Here is a 19,219-nt window from a genome sequence, read left to right as displayed (position 1 = left end):
TCAATAGATCCAGTGGATGACTGCTGCGAACAATTGCCCTCTTTAGACAGCACCATGTGAACTTCCTGATAGAAAGAAAGCATTCCAAGGTCCTATGTAATTGGATGTGATAATAACGGGAGGATTGGCTGCTTGCTTGCTTCTCATTTCAGTGGGATGATTTGAATAAGTTCTTTATAAAAATTGTAACTGCTGTCATTTTGATAACAGTCCAAGTTGAAAATCCGGATTGTTGGGTGCAGACCCTTGCCAGCTCTAAACAAATGGAAGTTGGCTAACAAAGGATTTGAAGTGCACCCTTTCCATGCTATGAAGTCTCCAACATGGGCAAGATTTTCCTATTGCTATTCAAACTTAAGCAGAGGTTTATAGAATATTTGAAATCTTCCTCTTTCACCCCAGAATTCTCAATTTAAGCCACTTTGCTTTTTCTAAGATAAATCCGTCAGCCTACATCCAATACACATCAATAATTCTCTGCACTTTTTTTTTTTTACTTTGGAGCTAAATATTCTGTTTTTTAAATTTATTCATTAATTAACCCAATATAATTGAACACTTACTATATTTCTGGCCTTATTCAAAGGATGTAATAATAGTAGACAATTCTTGATTTCCAGGAGTATGTCACAATTCAGTGAGATAATTGCTAGAATAAAGGCACATGTAGGGGAGTGACCAACCTCCCAAAGGGTGGAAAAGTGGTGAGGGAGAGTCAAGCTTCACAGAGGAAGTATGATTTAAATTTGGGTTATTTGCAGAAACATGGATGAACCTAGAGTGTCATACAGGGAGAAGTTAGTCAGAAAGAGAAAAAAAAAATCTTGTATACTAATGAATATATGTGGAATCTAGAAAAAATGGTATAGATGATCTTATCTGCAAAGCAGAAAGAGAGACACAGGGGTAGAAATAAATATATGGATAGCAAGGGGTAAAGGAGATGGGGGGGTCGGATGAATTGAGAGATTGGGATTGACAAGTATACATGATTGATACCAAGTATAAAACAGATAACTAATGAGAACATACTGTATAGCCCAGGGAAGCCTACTTAAAAGCACCGAAGTGACCTGTATTGGAATGAAACCCAAAAGGGAGGGAATATATGTGTATGTGCGGCTGGTTCACTTTGCTGTACAGTAGAAACTAACACAATGTTGTAAAGCAATTATACTCCAATAAAAATTAATTTAAAAAATAGTTAATCTTATGTGAATTTCACCATAATAAAAATGGGTTTCTATAAAAAAATGAATTAAAGAATTTTGACGTTCAGACACGAGGAAAAGGAATGTTTTATTTTTTGATCTTAACGTCAGAGATTCTGCCTTATTCAACTCTTTTTTCTCTTAATGTGCCTGCCATAGATGGCATGTTTACATTCCCCTCCCTGCCAAATTCATTTGCTGAAATCACAAGAGATGGCAGTAGATGGTGGGGCATTTGGGAGCTGATTAGGTCATGAGGGTAGAGGCCTCATGAATGGAATTAGCGCCCTTATAAGGAAAAGATCTCAGAGGGCTCCCTCATCCCTCCACTATGTGAAAGAAGAACAGTGAAAAGATGGTCCTCTGTGGACCAGAAAGCAGGCTCTCACCAGACAATAAACGTGCCAGCACCTTAAGCCTGGACTTCACAGCCTGCAGAACTGTGAGAAATAAATGTTTGTTGTTTAAGCTACCCAGTCTATGAAATTTTTGTTATAGCAGTCCAAGCAAAGAAAGCACTTAATACAGTGAATTGAACATGAGAATCCAAAAATACTTGTTAAATTAAATCTGGCAAAACCAATACAGTATTGTAAAGTAAAGTAAAAAAAATTTTTTTTTTAAATTAAATCTAAATGTTGTTAAAAGTATCCTATTCATTCCTTTGCCTTTACATTCTTCTTGAACATAATATATAACTTGTAGGGTTTATGTTCCTATTACTTTTGAATTGGAAGACGGGATTGATGTACATACTCCACCATGGCTAAAACAGGCACCTATTGGGAACTTGCTGTATAGCACACGGAGCTCAGCTTGCAGCTCTGTGATGACCTAGACGGGTGGGAGGTCCGAGATGGAGGGGATATATGTACACATACAGCTGATTCACTTCATTGTACAGAAGAGACTAATTCAACACTAGAGTATTTATACTTCAAACAAACACAGGTTTTGCAAATATTGTATCTCTTTTAAACTCTGTCGTCCTATTTATGCTACCAACTCAAGTTACCTCCCAGTTTCTCCGTTAATGGTTTCTCCATTAATGGTTTGAATTCCTTTATAAGTTAAGTCAGATGTATAGCTACTTCAAGTTAGTCTCTTGAAAGTTGTTGCTTCCTTCCAGACATTTTGGAGGATCTCTACAAATTCTAAAATTAAGTATTCTCAAACTTAGATTAACTGGAGTTGTCAGCCATCAGATATGATGTTGGCATCTCATATAATGCTAATTTGCTGCTATGCCTTTTTAGATCTCCAGATTTATGTATATGTATGTAGTTTCTTTCTCCACAGTTCCAAATCTGTTACAGGGAATGACTATTCTGATGTCTTACATATGAAAAAACAAGCTAAAGATAATACCGTTTTAAAAGTCAGAATGCATGGGGTTCCCAGAATTTATGAAGAAAGCCCCACATAAAGGCATTTGCAGGTCTGATCAATCTTGGTGCCCTCCTGTGGTTAAAACAAGCAAAAACTAAAGAAAATAAAAACAGCAGCAGGGAATACCAGGGTTACAGGCAGAATGTGTTTTTTGAGAAGAAATGTTATTTAAAGCTCGTTCACAAAATGAAATCAACCATTTGCTTTGCTATCATCACTATAGCTAGAGACCTTTGTCAAATGTGAGCTAGAGAAACTCTTTTTGGTTTAAGTCTAAAGCTGTTTAAGTCTAAAGTCTAGACTAGTCTTTGCTCCCCTCACTCAATTGTGCTCAGCCCAAGGCCAAGGCTCAAAGGAAGCCATCTCGTTTTTGCTGCAGGCCATTCTGAATATTCTGCTACTTGTGTTCCTTCTCAGTAACACACAATCTGAATTGTTCAAAGTTATTCTTTGCTATATTCTAAAGAGACCTTTGGGGCTTCATACAGTAAGGAATCTGCCTGCAATGCGGACACCTGGGTTCGATCTCTGAGTTCGGAAGATCCACTGGAGTGAGCATGGCAACCCACTCTAGTATTCTTGACTAGAGAATTCCATGGACAGAGGAGACTGGCAAACTACAGTCCTTGAGGCTGCAAAGAATCGACACAACTGAACAACTAACTTTACTTTTCAAAGAGAATTTTATCTCATTATACAAAAAGTCAAAAGATGCATTAACTAAATATCCAAAAAGTCAACATGTATGACCTTGAGCAAGTCAGCTATCTTTCCTGACCTGTTTTTCTTTCTTCAGTTCAGTTGCTCAGTTGTGTCCAGCTCTTTGCAACTCCACGAATTGCAGCATGCCAGGCATCCCTGTCCATCACCAACTCCCGGAGTTCACTCAAACTCACATCTATTGAGCCAGTTATACCAACCAGCCATCTCATCCTCTGTCGTCCCCTTTTCCTCCTGGCCCCAATCCCTCCCAGCATCAGAGTCTTTTCCAATGATTCAACTCTTCGCATGAGGTGGCCAAAGTACTGGAGTTTCAGCTTTAGCATCATTCTTTCCAAAGAACAACCTGTACTGATCTCCTTTAGAATGGACTGTTTGGATCTCCTTGCAGTCCAAGGGACCCTCAGGAGTCTTTACCAACACCACAGTTCAAAAGCATCAATTCTCCAGCACTCAGCTGTCTTCACAGTCCAACTTTCACATCCATACATGACCACTGGAAAAACCATACTGTTTACTAGATGGACCTTTGTTGGCAAAGTGATGTCTCTGCTTTTGAATATGCTATCTAGGTTGGTCATAACTTTTCTTCCAAGGAGTAAGTGTCTTTTCATGGCTGCAATCACCATTAGCAGTGATTTTGGAGCCCAGAAAAATAAAGTGTGACACTGTTTCCACTGTTTCCCCATCTATTTCCCATGAAGTGATGGGACCAGATGCCATGATCTTCGTTTTCTGAATGTTGAGCTTTAAGCCAACTATTTCACTCTCCTCTTTCACTTTCATCAAGAGGCTTTTAGCTCCTCTTCACTTTCTGCCATAAGGGTGGTGTCATCTGCATATCTGAGGATATTGATATTTCTCCTGGAAATCTTGATTCCAGCTTGTGCTTCTTCCAGCCCAGCATTTCTCATGATGTACTCTGCATAGAAGTTAAATAAGGAGGGTGACAATATACAGCCTTGACGTACTCCTTTTCCTATTTGGAACCAGTCTGTTGCTCTATCAGAGAAGGCAATGGCACTCCACTCCAGTAATCTTGCCTGGAAAATCCCATGGATGGAGGAGCCTGGTAGGCTGCAGTCCATGGGGTCACTAAGAGTCAGACACAACTAAACGACTTCACTGTCTCTTTTCACTTTCATGCATTGGGGAAGGAAATGGCAACCCACTCTAGTGTTCTTGCCTGAAGAATCCCAGGGACGGGGGAGCCTGGTGGGCTGCCATCTATGGGGTTGCACAGAGTCGAACACGACTGAAGCGACTTAGCAGCAGCAGCAGCAGCTGTTGCTATATGTCCAGTTCTAACTGTTGCTTCCTGACCTGCATACAGGTTTCTCAAGAGGCAGGTCAGGTGGTCTGGTATTCCCATCTTGTTCAGAATTTTCCACCGTTTATTGTGATCCACACAGTCAAAGCCTTTGGCATAGTCAATAAAGCAGAAACATATATTTTTCTGGAACTCTCTTGCTTTTTCCATGGTCCAGCGGATGTTGGCAATTTGATCTCTGGTTCCTCTGGCTTTCTAAAACCAGCTTGAACATCTGGAAATTCACGGTTCACATATTGCTGAAGCCCGGCTTGAAGAATTTTGAGCATTACTTTACTAGTGTGTGAGATGAGTGCCAAAGTGCAGTAGTTTTAGCATTCTTTGGCATTGCCTTTCTTTGGGATTGGAATGAAAACTGACCTTTCCCAGTCCTGTGGCCACTGCTGAGTTTTCCAAACTTGCTGGCATATTAAGTGCAGCACTTTCACAGCATCATCTTTCAGGATTTGAAATAGCTCAACTGGAATTCCATCACCTCCACTAGCTGTGTTTGTAGTGATGCTTTCTAAGGCCCACTTGACTTCACATTCCAGGATGTCTTGCTCTAGGTGAGTGATCACACCATCGTGATTATCTTGATCATGAAGATCTTTTTTGTACAGTTCTTCTGTGTATTCTTGCCACCTCTTCTTAATATCTTCTGCTTCTGTTAGGTCCATACCATTTCTGTCCTTTACTGTGTCCATCTTTGCAAGAAATTTTTCCTTGATATCTCTAATTTTCTTGAAGAGATCTCTAGTCTTTCCTATTCTGTTGTTTTCCTCTATTTCTTTGCATTGATCACTGAGGAAGGCTTTCTTATCTCTCCTTGCTATTCTTTGGAACTCTGCATTCAGATGCTTATATCTGTCCTTTTCTCCTTTGCTTTTCCCTTCTCTTCTTTTCACAGCTATTTGTAAGGCCTCCCCAGACAGCTATTTTGCTTTTTTTGCATTTCTTTTCCATGGGGATGGTCTTGATTCCTGTCTCCTGCACAATGTCACAAACCTCTGTCCATAGTTCATCAGGCACTCTATTAGATCTAGTCCCTTAAATCTATTTCTCGCTTCCACTGTATAATCATAAGGGATTTGATTTGGGTCATACCTGAATGGTCTAGTGGTTTTCCCCACTTTCTTCAATTTCAGTCTGAATTTGGCAATAAGGAGTTCATTATCTGAGCCACAGTCAGCTCCCGGTCTTGTTTTTGCTGACTGTATAGAGCTTCTCCATCTTTGGCTGCAAAGAATATAATCAATCTGATTTCGGTGTCAACCATGTGGTGATGTCCATGTAGAGTCTTCTCTTGTGTTGTTGGAAGATGGTGTTTGCTATGGCCATTGCGTTCCCTTGGCAAACTCTATTAGTCTTTGCCCTGCTTCATTCTGCCTTCCAAGGCCAAATTTGCCTGTTACTCCAGGTGTTTCTTGACTTCCTACTTTTGCATTCCAGTCCCCTATAATGAAAAGGACATCTTTTTTGTGTGTTAGTTCTAAAAGGTCTTGTAGGTCTTCATAGAACCATTCAACTTCAGCTTCTTCAGTGTTACTGGTTGGGGCATAGATTTGGATTACTATGATATTGAATGGTTTGTCTTGGAAACGAACAGAGATCATTCTGTCATTTTTGAGATTGCATCCAAGTACTGCATTTTTGGACTCTTTTGTTGACCATGATGGCTACTCCATTTCTTCTAAGGGATTCCTGCCCATAGTAGTAGATACAATGGTCATCTGAGTTAAATTCACCCATTCCAGTCCATTTTAGTTCGCTGATTCCTAGAATGTTGTCGTTCACTCTTGCCATCTCTTGTTTGACCACTTCCAATTTGCCTTGATTCATGGACCTGACATTCCAGGTTCCTATGCAGTATTGCTCTTTATAGCATTGGACCCTGCTTCTATCGCCAGTCACACCCACAACTGGGTATTGTTTTTGCTTTGGCTCCATCCCTTCATTCTTTCTGGCGTTATTTCTCTACTGATCTCCAGTAGCATACTGGGCACCTACCAACCTGGGGAATTCCTCTTTCAGTATCCTATCATTTTGCCTTTTCATACTGTTCATGGGGTTCTCAAGGCAAGAATACTGAAGTGGTTTGCCATTCCCTTCTCCAGTGGACCACATTCTGTCAAGCCTCTCCACCATGACCCGCCCGTCTTGGGTGGCCCCACACAGCATGGCTCCTAAATAATAAGGAGGTGGTTATCAAATTATTTCTCAAGTATATTTAGATTTTATCATTCTATGGTGGTGAAGCTTTTTTGTGGGGAGACTTAAAGACAAGTTAGTCATTCAAGCTGGATTTAGAAAAGGCAAAGGAACCAGAGATAAAATTTCAAACATAGAAAAAGCAAGGGACTTTCAGAAAAATATATACTTCTGCTTTATTGACTAAGCCAAAGCCTTTGTCTGTGTGCTGCTGCTGCTGCTAAGTTGCTTTAGTCGTGTCCAACTCTGTGCGACCCCATAGATGGCAGCCCATCAGGCTCCCCCATCCCTGGGATTCTCCAGGCAAGAATACTGGAGTGGGTTGCCATTTCCTTCTCCAATGCATGAAAGTGAAGTTGCTCAGCCGTGTCTGACTCTTCACAACTCCATGGACTGCAGGAGATCACAACAAATTGGAAAATTCTTGAAGAGATGGGAATACTAGACCACCTTACCTGCCTCCTGAGAAATCTGTATGCAGGTCAAGAAGCAACAGTTAGAACTGGACATGGAACAACAGGCTGGTTGCAAATTGGGAAAGGCTGTATATTGTCACCCTGACTATTTAACTTATATGCAGGGTACATCTTGAAAGATGCCAGGCTATTTGAAGCACAAATTGGAATCAAGTTTGCCAGGAGAAATATCAGAAACCACAGATATGCAGATGACACCACCCTTATGGCAGAAAGAAGACAGGAACTAAAGAGCCTCTTCATGAAAGTGAAAGAAGAGAGTGAAAAAACTGGTTTAAAACTGAGCATGCAAAAGAAATGAAGATCATGGCACCTGGTTCCATCACCTCATGGCAAATAAAAGGGGAAGCAATGGAAATAGTGACAGACTTTATTTTCTTGGGCTCCAAAATCACTGCAGATGGTGACTGCATCCCTGAAATGAAAAGATGCTTGCTCCTTGGAAGAAAAGTTATGACCCACCTAGACAGCATATTAAAAAGCAGAGGCATTACTTCGCCAACAAAGGTCCATCTAGTCAAAGCTATGGTGTTTCCAGTAGGCATGTATGGATGTGAGAGTCGGACCATAAAGAAAGCTGAGTGCAGAAGGATTGCTGCTTTTGAACTGTGGTGTTGGAGAAGACTCTTGAGAGTCCCTTGGACTGCAAGGAGATCAAACCAGACCATTCTAAAGGAAATCAGTCCTGAATATTCGTTGTAAGGACTGATGCTGAAACTCAATTCTTTAGCCACCTGATGCAAAGAACTGACTCATTTGAAAAGACCCTGATGCTGGGAATGATTGAAGGCAGCAGGAGAAGAGGACGACAGAGGATGAAATGGTTGGATGGCATCACTGACTCAATGGACGTCAGTTTGAACAAGTTCCGGGAGTTGATGGCATGGGAGTTGAGGCCTGGCGTGCTGAGTCCATGGGGTTGCCAAGAGTCAGACATGACTGAGCACTGAACTGAACTGATAACCTCATCATAGCACCATAGTATCTATATTCAAGTGGCAAATTTATGGAAATCATTTTCTAATAAAACTGCTTTCTATGAAAACTGTCCCTGGGGCTTCAAAGAGTCGAACACAACTGAGCAACTGAACTGAGAAGAACTGCTTGCTTGTATGGCTGCATACCTGGAACCTATACCAGATTTCCTATGTGGCTTTTGACCATCACTGAACAATACAACGGGATTTAATAACAGCATATTGTGATTACACATGTATGTATATGTTTACGTGCTCTGTGGTACATGCTTCGAGGGATGAATTCAGGATGCTATTAGAGTTATGATTGTACCTGATCTAGACCTGCAGAGTTCAGGATTTTTAAAATGAGCAATAAACGAGAAATGTGGGAGTAAAAAATGATCAAAGAAAACTTCAGGAGAGAAGATCCTGAGGCATGAAGAGCTAGCTAATATCATTTTTCTAAGAACGAGAGCCTATAGAAGGGTTTTAGATATTGAAGTGATGTGATCAGGTTTTCCTTTCCTTAAAGATTACCCTGATTTCTCTGTGGAGAATGAGTAGAAAAGCAAGAAAACTTTTGGAGTCCTGCTAATTAATAATCCATAGCAGCATTTTTCCCTTTAATTTCCCTCTCAAGTTTTACTCTTGATTGTCAGTTCCTTCAAAGTTCTCTCTTCTCAAAAAAACTCTCCAAAAATATTTTCACTTGTGTCTTGAATCTTTTCCCTCACTGTATATAGTATCTTTCTCTTTACCAGTAGCTCCCTGCCTTTTTTATGAAACATGATGCTTCCTCCAACTTGCTGAATAAATCAAAGGAATAAAATGGGACAGGAAATATATAGTCCCACAGGATTGTGCTCAAAAGTGTCTCATGCTTTGTTTAATGCTCTGCTGTTACCGTCTTGAAATTCTTCATTCTTAAATATGAGGCCCCACATTTTCATTTGGCATTGGGCTCCCACAATTATTTTGCCACCTAGGGAGTAAAGATAAATTATTTTGGTTGTGTTTGAGTAGAGGTAAACATTTTTTCTATATTCTTCTATATGTCATTTCCATGCCCAAAGTTTTGGCCACTTCTCTTCATTTTTAGTATCACCACAATAATCTAAGTTATCATTCTCTTTTCCTGATATTACATCAGTAATTAATATTAGGCAAAATAGACTTTTATAAAGTTTTTAGATAAAAAGAGGAATATTTTACAATGAGAAAGAATCAGTCTGTCAGGAAGATATAATAATATAAACAGTGTGTGTGTGTGTGTGTGTGTGTGAGTTGTGTCCGACTCTCTGAGACCCTATGGACTGTAGCCTGGCAGGCTCCTCTGACCATGGGATTTCCCAGGCAAGAATAGTGGAGTGGGTTGCCATTTCCTTCTCCTTCTTCCCCACCCAGGGATCCAACCCGTGTCTCCTGCACTGGCAGGCAGAATTTACCACTGAGCCACCTGGAAAGCAGTATAAGCAATATACGTACATAATGACTAAGTGATAAGTGAATGAGACAGAACTGGTAGAATTGAAGGCAGAAGTAAATAATTCAATGACAGGAGTTGGAGATCTCAATACCAATTTTTTCAATAATGGATATAAAAACTAGGCAGATGGTCAACAAGAATATGGAAGACTTCAACACTGTAACCCAACTAGGCCTACTACATATTTACAAAATATCCTACTACCAGCGTTAGAATATACATACTTCTCAGGAACATATGGAACATTCTCTAGGATAGACCATAATCTGGATCATTAAGCAAGCTTCAATAAACTTAAAAGGACTGAAAATTTTCAGTCATTGACAAAAATTTGGGAAATTCACAATTATGTGGCAATTAAACAACGTATGTGTAAATAATCAATGAATCGAAAAAATGATAAAGGAAATTACAAGATACTTTGTTGGAGAAGACTCTTGAGGGTCCCTTGGACTGCAAGGAGATCCAACCAGTCCATTCTGAAGGAGATCAACCCTGGGATTTCTTTGGAAGGAATGATGCTAAAGCTGAAGCTCCAGTACTTTGGACACCTCATGTGAAGAATTGACTCATTGGAAAAGACTCTGATGCTGGGAGGGATTGGGGGCAGGAGGTGAAGGGGACGACCCAGGATGAGATGGCTGGATGGCATCACGGACTCGATGGACGTGAGTCTGAGTGAATTCCGGAAGTTGGTGATGGACAGGGAAGCCTGGTGTGCTGCGATTCATGGGGTCGCAAAGAGTCGGACACGACTGAGCAACTGAACTGAACTGAACTTGAGGTGCATGAAAGCAAAAACACAACATACCAAAACTTTTGTAATACAGGTAAGGCAGTGCCTAGAAGGCAATTTATAGCTATAACCCATCCCAGTACTCTTGCCTGGAGAATTCCACGGACAGAGGAACTGGGCAGACTACAGTTCATGGGATCGCAAAGAGTCAGACACGACTGAGCGACTTTCACTTTCAAATACCTATATACAAAAAATTTTTTTTAAAAAAGACTTCAAATAAATGTCTTAACTTTTCAGGTTAAGACATTGGAAACAAAGAGCAAACTAAATTTAATGTAAGCAAAGTGAAGGAAACAATACATAGCGGAGTAGAAATCAGTGAAATAGAGAATAGAAAAGCCGTAAAGAAAATCAATGAAAAATGCTTGCTCTTTGAAATGATCAAGAAAACTGACAAAACCTTTACCAAAAATCACCAAGAAGAAAGAGAACACTTAGACAACCTGAATCAGAAATGACATTAGCAGCATCACTACTGACCTTACAAAAATGAAAAGTTTGTAAAAGGAGGCTATGAACACTTGTATCAATAAAATAGGTAATTCTGGTGAATGGATCAACTCCTGGAAATACACAAACCACCTAACTGAAGTTTAAAGAAGAAAGAGACAATATAAGTAGCCCTCTAACAAGTGAATCGAGATTGATTTAGAAAACAAAATCCTTCCAGAAAAGCCCAGGCACAGATATCATCAAATTCTATCAAATACTTAAAGAATTAATATCACTACTTCACGGACTATTCCAAAATAATAGAAAATATATAAAGTAATGTTTTAAGGAAAACATGCCTTCTATAATAGCATCACAAAGGGGAATACTTAGCAATAGAATTAATGAAACAAGTACAAAGTTTGTAAATACTGTGACTTGTTGAAAGACATTCTAAAAATTGAAAGAGCCCATTTTCAGTCTGTATCTTCTTTAAAATGTTAAACATGGACCACGTGTATGTACCAGAAATTCCACTCTCAGGTATTCCCCCAAATAACTGATAACATATATATACAATGTTTTATGTAAATGTGTATAACAGCATTATTCACAGTAACCCCAAAGTGGAAAACACCAAGTGCCCGTCAACTGAACTAAACAATTGATATTGCTAAACAAAATATGACATATCCACAGAATGGAACATCATTTGGCAGTAAACAATGAAGCATTGATACATGCTCTAACATAGATGTACCTTGAAAACAGCAACTAAGTGAAAGAAGCCAGACACAGAAGACCACATATTGTATGACTGATTCATTCATTTGTATGAAATTTCCAGGCTGGGAGAGTTTCCAGAGAAAGTAGATTAGTATTTACCGGGGGCTGTCTCTTCCTTCCTTCCTTGCTTCCATTATATTCCATTACAGATTGCCAGCTCAGTGGTTTACAATGTGGCCTCTGATGTCAGAATGATTGTCAAATTCTGGCCCCTTCCCTTCCCTAAGGAAGGATTTGGGGCAAGTCACTCATCTTCTCTGAGCCTCACAAAATAGGTTTCAATCACATTAGAAAAAAAGGAAGTGGTACATAGGCATGATTTTTTCAAGTGGGGGCAAGTTCAGTTTTATAAAAAATTTCCCCCAAATTGCAGAATATATCTCATAGGATTGTATAAGGATTAAACAGAGACTACATGGAAACACCATAATGATTCAGAAGTGGCAGTTAGTATTATTAATTAATGTTCAATAAATTAATTTTATAAATGAATAATCTTTTTAAATCTAGAAGACAAAAAAATCATGTCATTATTACTTTTAGTGACTACTCCCCCCTGCCAATTTTTTGATTTGGTAGTTAAGTTCTGAGCTACCTATCAATTTTTACTTGCTATGTAAAATATTTAAAAAGAAGTGTTACTGTTTCTAGCTTTCTAGGCTAAAAGAAGCCTTACCTTTTGTTTATGTTTTCCATTTCTGGTCTTAGACTTCCCCTTTCCTGCTGATTTGTTGTTCAAATAAAAATAAACATTGAAAACAGCTAAGAAAACTCACTAGTTGGATTTTGAAAAGATGAATATACACTTGAAACCACCTTCCCCCTTAAAATAAGCTGCTTTTTTTTCTCTTCCACTTCAGGTACCACTCTTTTGAGCTGGAGGTCAGTTGATACGGACTAATGTTCAGTGACTCTGTCCTTGGAGGACTTTTAATTCTAAGGCAGACCAAAGAGCCCCAGCCTTCCAGCAGAATCATTCCAGGAGACACTGGGAGCATATTTCTAGTATTGTAAAGATAGGTAATTTTCTAGAGTATATACCCATTTGATAGTATTATAACAATACAATTACCTCCCAAATATATTAAAAACTCACCAAGCCTAAGTTCAAAATTTCAAAATGGTGTTTGTTTCCACACATTTTCAGCAGAAAAGATAGGAAGTATGTTTTTCTTTTAAAACCAAACTACACTGAACTCTCAGTTATACTACCGATTCAACTACAAAATTATGGAGTTTTTGCTTCAATTTATTGATTTCACATCTGTATCTACTTTGCCCGCTGCTGTAAATTCCATCTTTCACTGACACCAACATAATTACAAACTTGTTCTTAACTATAATACACAGCAACAGTTCCAACATAATTATATGATTACTGAAAATAGTTTAAGGTTTTATCATAAGCTTTCACACTGTGGCATCAAATTATGACTGTTGAGATCACTCGGAAAAGTTCCTCTCTATGGGGTTATGTCAGCCACTGATTAAACAGATAAAGGTCATTTGCATAATTTTTCTTTCAATACTAGGGATTCTTCAGATCAGACTGTTCCATAATTATGTAAACTGTTTCAGTTAAATTTAAAAAACAAAGTATAAAAACCAAGTGTACTCATTCATACAAATACATGTCTCCATTCTCTTCCATGTATATATACATATATATACGGCTGAGTCCCCTCATTGTTCATCTGAAACTACCACAACATTGTTAATTGGCTATACCCCATTACAAAATACAATATTCAAAGTTAGCAAAAAAAAGTAAAAGAAAAACCCACAACCAACTGTAACCAGAGAATAATTCTGGCTTATAGCCCTTTCTTTCTTCTGTTTGTTTTCCATTCCAGTCTCTCTCTATATATTCTTTAATGAATGTTAGCATACTATATGGAGAAGGCAATGGCACCCCACTCCAGTACTCTCGCCTGGAAACTCTCATGGACGGAGGAGCCTGGTAGGCTGCAGTCCATGGGGTCGCTAAGAGTCAGACACGACTGAGCAACTTCACTTTCACTTTTCACTTTCATGCATTGGAGAAGGAAATGGCAACCCACTCCAGTGTTCTTGCCTGGAGAATCCCAGGGGACGGGGGAGCCTGGTAGCCTGCCTTCTATGGGGTCGCACAGAGTCGGACAGTACTGAAGCGACTTAGCAGCAGCAGCAGCAGCATACTATAAATATTTTTCATTATTGAGAGTATATAAAGCTATTTTTCTTTACTTTTTATAACTTCAGGTTACTTTCTTATGTGGATGCAGTATAATTGAATTGACTAGCCATCTCTTGATGGGCACTTTTATTGGTAAGCTTTTTTTGTGCACTTAGAAATAACACTGCAACAAATAAATAGCCAAGTGCATATGTCTTGTGTTTTTGCCAGTGTGTCTTCGAGTAAACTGCTAACAAGAGATTCCTAAAGAAATTGCTGGGTCAAATGGCAAATGAGTATTCAATTTTGTTAAATATTGTCAAGTTTACTCCAAGTTTCTTGCATTTCTACAGGCAAATATACTCATTTCCCACAGCCTAGTCAAAGAAATATTTGGTATTTGGACTTTTGTTAATCTGACAGATAGAAGCTGTATTTCTCTTACTAGAAGTGAGTGAGTTTGAGTAGCTATACCTGGATTTAAGGTCATTTGCATTGCTTTCTATGAGAATTGCATGTTCATATTTATAGCCTTATTTATTAAATATGTAGTTTTGAGTATTCCTTTCTTTTTAGAAGACCTTCATGTATTGGCCTATTAACTCTTTGTAGTATTGGTAGCTAGTAATTTTACAGTTTATCATTTAATTTTTACTTTATGTATTTTGTTGTGTGTGTACATATGATAGAACATATTTTTCCCTGGATTTTAAGTATAGTTTAAGAAAACTTTTCCTACAACCCAGTAATAGGAAATTCACCCATGTATATTGTTCCTAATAGATGTATGACTTTATATTACACATATGGAGTTTATTCTGGTATATAAGCTCAAGAAATTCCTAAAATTTTACCACTGCTGGTGGAACCCACCATTGTCATTGACAAGCTTTTGGCTAGAGATCCATGGTTTGTTTCTATGTGTTGTTTCAGTTTGTATCTTCTTACTTAAAACAACTGTGAGTGTTTCAATAAATCAATAAAGTTCCCCGTACCTCAAATTTTCCAAATTAAAAACCTCTTTGAACATTGAGAAAATGTGTCATTATTTTTGACGAATAGTTCATTACAGCTTCACAGAAAGAATGTGTGACTATTTGGTTAAAAAAAAAACTGCTATTTCTCTAGTTGAGATTTTTGAGTTTAAAACACCAATTGTTCAGTTGCTTAATAGTGCTGCTACATATATATATAGAAAATCAGCAATGGAATAGGGAGATGTCCTTGTAGGCAGGTAGACATTATGTGTTAAATGGTCTTGTTTTCAGCAGACTGGCACTGACTATTGCTTATAACATTTCGTTCCATTTTTCCCTCTCAAGTTTAGGGAATTTAATGCCCACAAATTGACAGAAAAACATAATATGTAATAAAGACTCACCACTACTAGATGCATCATTCAGATTTAGCAGGCCCCCTCCGAGCCCTCGGTAACTATGGTAACTGTAGGTCCCATTTCCGTTGATGTACAACACCTCCTGGGAGCCTGAAACAGCTGAGGTTGAGTAAGTGCCCTGGGCTGCCTCCGGTTTACACTGTTTGTCTGTTGGAGCAGACTCATCCTGCAATGACAATAGCATTTCATTATGTATCAAATCACCACACTATTTCCTCTCGAACAGGACTATCTTATTGTTATCTACGTGTCTGCACTGAACAAGAAAAATACAGTCCACATTAAATCAGTACATATGTACATTTTCAACAACTTTGCTGAAAACTAAAAAAAGGAAAGCAAAGTAACAATGTGAGACAGATTGGAGATGGAGCAACTTACAATTTCCAACTGAATTAAACTTACATGAAGAGAGTTGTTCACAATAGCAAAGAGAAGGAAGTAGCCTAAATGTCCGCTGACAGATGAATAGCTAAAAATTATGGTGTATAAATACAATGCAATGTTATTCAGTCTCAAGAAAAGAAGAAAACCCTGTCATAGCCTACCACATGAATGAATCTTGAGGATATAATGCTAAGTGAAATAAGCCTATCACCAAAAGATAAACATTGCATAACTCCCCTTATTTTAGATAAATTAGCCAAGCACACAGAAACAAAGTAGGATGGTGGTTGCAAGGGCCTGGGAGAAGGAGAGGTCGGGAGTTGTTCATTAGGTGATTCAGTCATGCAGAATTCGGGGAATGGTTCTGGGGAATCCCTTGCATAAAAATGTGCATATGGCTGACAATACTGGAAATCATTGGGACAGTGAAAACCACTGGGCTGTGCAGTATTTTTTCTGTAGAGATATGTAGCCATTGCAACTTTGAAAGAAGGCAAAATATTCTATACTTCAAAGCAACTTTGAGGTTCTAGAGAAGAGGCTGGGCTTCCCTGGTGGCTCAGCTGGCAAATAGGTCTGGAATGTAAGAGAACCTGGGTTTGATCCTTGGGTTGGGAAGATTCCCCTGGAGAAGGGAACGGCTACCCACTCCAGTATTCTTGCCTGGAGAATTCCACGGACTGTACAGTCCATGGGGTCGCAAAGAGTCAGACATGACTGAGCGACTTTCACTTTAACTGAGAAGAGGCTAGCCTCAAACAATTCCACCATTAGGGTAACTTCCTAGTTTCCTGGTTGAAAACAGCTTGGGCAACATAATAAAACTGGAGTTTCTAGTTTAAAAAAATTAGTGGCTCCTGTGATACAGTCCCAATTTATTTTTCTGGGTTTGGAAAATGACAATAAATACACCTATTGGAGAAGAGTTTCTTAAAGATGACTAGAAAGGGAGAAGGAAGAAGGCATTGTCTCCCACAATATTTTGTCTCTAATTCTTTGTGTGATGAAATTAGTTTGAATTATTAAACGTGCTACTTTTTAAGTGTGCCTCAGTCTTTTCAATATTAACTGTTATTTCAAGCCACAGAAACTGCACTGAGCAGGCAGATAATTAATTCCATGAATAATCAAAATAGGCCTTGTAGGGAGTCATTTGTATTCAAACATAGATTTTCACTATTAATGTTTTGGTAGTCCACTATATGTTGAGAAATATAAAGTATCAAAATCCCAATAGAATCTGTTCAGCAGTGTATTTTGGGCAAAAGTTTAATATAAAGTTAATTCATGTTTTTCACATGAGTGATTACTATTATTGGTTTCAAAGAAGCATAGATTCTAATGACATAAAAAATAAATATCCCCTGGAGTCACATTTTATCTTTATAAGCAACTTTTAATAATCATTAGCTCCTGAAGTTTTCAAAGCTGACAGCTTGCCCCCTAGGTTGCTATGAAGATTATTTTTAAAAAAGGAATAAATTAATATCCTACAAGACTAAATATCTAGGTAATAAAACACATTTTATTCATCAGAAACCTGAAAAATCCTGTCCCAGATTTTATAGGACATAGTTCAAATTTTCTTAAAAATTCCATAAAAGTGATGCACCAGCATGATGAAATGACCACCAGCACTGCCAGCATTGTACGAGACAATGCAGAATTGTCTTGATTCAGATTTCTTTTGATTAAAAATATACAACAGATGAAACAGTTATGGTGACTTCTCTAAATAGGGTCTGGTCTTATCAATAGATATTTGCTTTATATATATAAGTTTGCAATTCAAATTTGAAAAATTGGGCTTAGCCTAGGACAGATAATTACTTATAGATGGAGGGCAAGACTGGAAATTATTTAGAAGAGTAGGCATTGCTTGCTCGTGACCCTCTCATTCACACACTGCTTGGGAAGATTGGCCCATATCCTTTGTATTCTACCTATAGAAACTGGACAGGGCAAACTTGAGTTTGCTGAACCTGATCTGGTATGTGGACAATATAGACTGAATTCCTAAGTCACTTCAAATGCCAAAGGAATCCTTTACACATGTATCTTATACAGACATGTTTTTTTAAAATTAAATTTGCCTGATTCTACTCAACTTTTGACAATAGGTTTCAAAAACATTGCGTTTATATCTCCCAAGAACTTAAATTTTTCTTAGATCTTATACTCTTCACTATCTGTTAAATATGCTGCATATTTTCATTAACTTTTCTCTGCCTATAAATATTATCAGCAAATGGCAAAAAGTTTTCTGCTTGATTCAGTAATATTTTTCTTCTGTTTTCCTTTACCTTACATTGTTATAGCAATTGGAGATGAAAGGCATTTTGCATCAACATGAATTTATACTTTTAGTTCATCATTGAGATGATCTAGGTACAAGTGATGAGCTTTTTTAAGGTAAAAAAAAAAATTGCATAGACCTCAAACAAGTTTATCTCTGCAGAATATGTATATCGTTTAGGCATCAATTTACTTGAACTTCCTTTAAGATTGTTGCTTGATTTCTCCTGTCTTTACAAGGTCTTTGTAGTCTGTATGATAGTAGCATTTTTACTTAAGTTACTGCTCTAAATTTTCTTTGCTCTTCAATTATGGATGATGCGCGGGAGTGCAATTTATTTCATGTATAAACTGCTGGAAAACCTCTCTACCTTCTAAAAGTGTCTCTTCTTCCACTTCATAGCAAGTGTTTCAGAACTAAGCACATGTGGATAAGAATTCACAGTGAAATTCATAAAAAGATCTGAGAGAACCAGAGCTCTAATTTAAACTGCTTTCTTGGTAAGGAAAAACAGTCTGCACTGAATGTAAATGTGCTTACTACTCACGATGATAAGAAGTGATTTATGATGCCATCAAAACACACACACACACACACACACACACACTCATGTATATAATAACACTCAGGCAGTAACTTCTTTTATATAGTTAAGAGCATCCACACAGTTTCCACCTGGCCACACAAATGATCAAGATGCCAACACAGAATATTGAGAAAACGGCTCTTTGCAAAGATGCTGCCAAACCCACTAGGAAAGGTAACAATGGAAGACATATTTTGACAAAATCTAAATATTATAATGATAAGATCTGAAATAACGGAGAAGATAGATTTTGTTTCCAACCTAAGAAACCAAAGTCATAGCAGGAGAGCTTTCACCAAGAGTTTGAACAAAGTGTTCCCAGACAGGTTATGTTAACAAACTGTGGTAATATTTACACACACACACACACACACACACACACACACACAGACATAATTTTATGAACAATAAATGCTTGAGAACTATTGACTTAAAGAAAAATTCAGAAAAAATACAGTCCTTCACCTGATATACAAAGATACATGGCTGGCAAGAAGTAACCTACTACACTGCAAACCTATCTACTCTCAAATTCTTCCTGATGGTCATAAAATTTTATAATTACAAACAAGGGTTGAGAATTAACACTTTTGAACTGCAATCTTATATGTAACACTACGC

General features: G+C 38.1%; 1 protein-coding gene across 7 annotated transcripts in view; it reads right to left on the bottom strand.

Annotated features, from left to right (window-relative positions):
- NOL4 (nucleolar protein 4) overlaps nt 1-19,219 on the bottom strand; it is a 461,414-nt gene that overhangs the window by 63,269 nt on the left and 378,926 nt on the right. For all 7 annotated transcript variants that reach the window (XM_042239581.2, XM_027960833.3, XM_042239576.2 and 4 more), the window contains one exon: nt 15,315-15,495. In XM_042239581.2, coding sequence (XP_042095515.1) covers nt 15,315-15,495 — 181 coding nt within the window. The remainder of the gene's footprint in view (nt 1-15,314; nt 15,496-19,219) is intronic.

This window comes from Ovis aries, chromosome 23 (assembly GCF_016772045.2).
Source record: "Ovis aries strain OAR_USU_Benz2616 breed Rambouillet chromosome 23, ARS-UI_Ramb_v3.0, whole genome shotgun sequence".
NCBI classification, from domain to species: Eukaryota; Metazoa; Chordata; class Mammalia; order Artiodactyla; family Bovidae; genus Ovis; species Ovis aries.
This window is presented reverse-complemented; position numbering and strand designations above follow the sequence as displayed.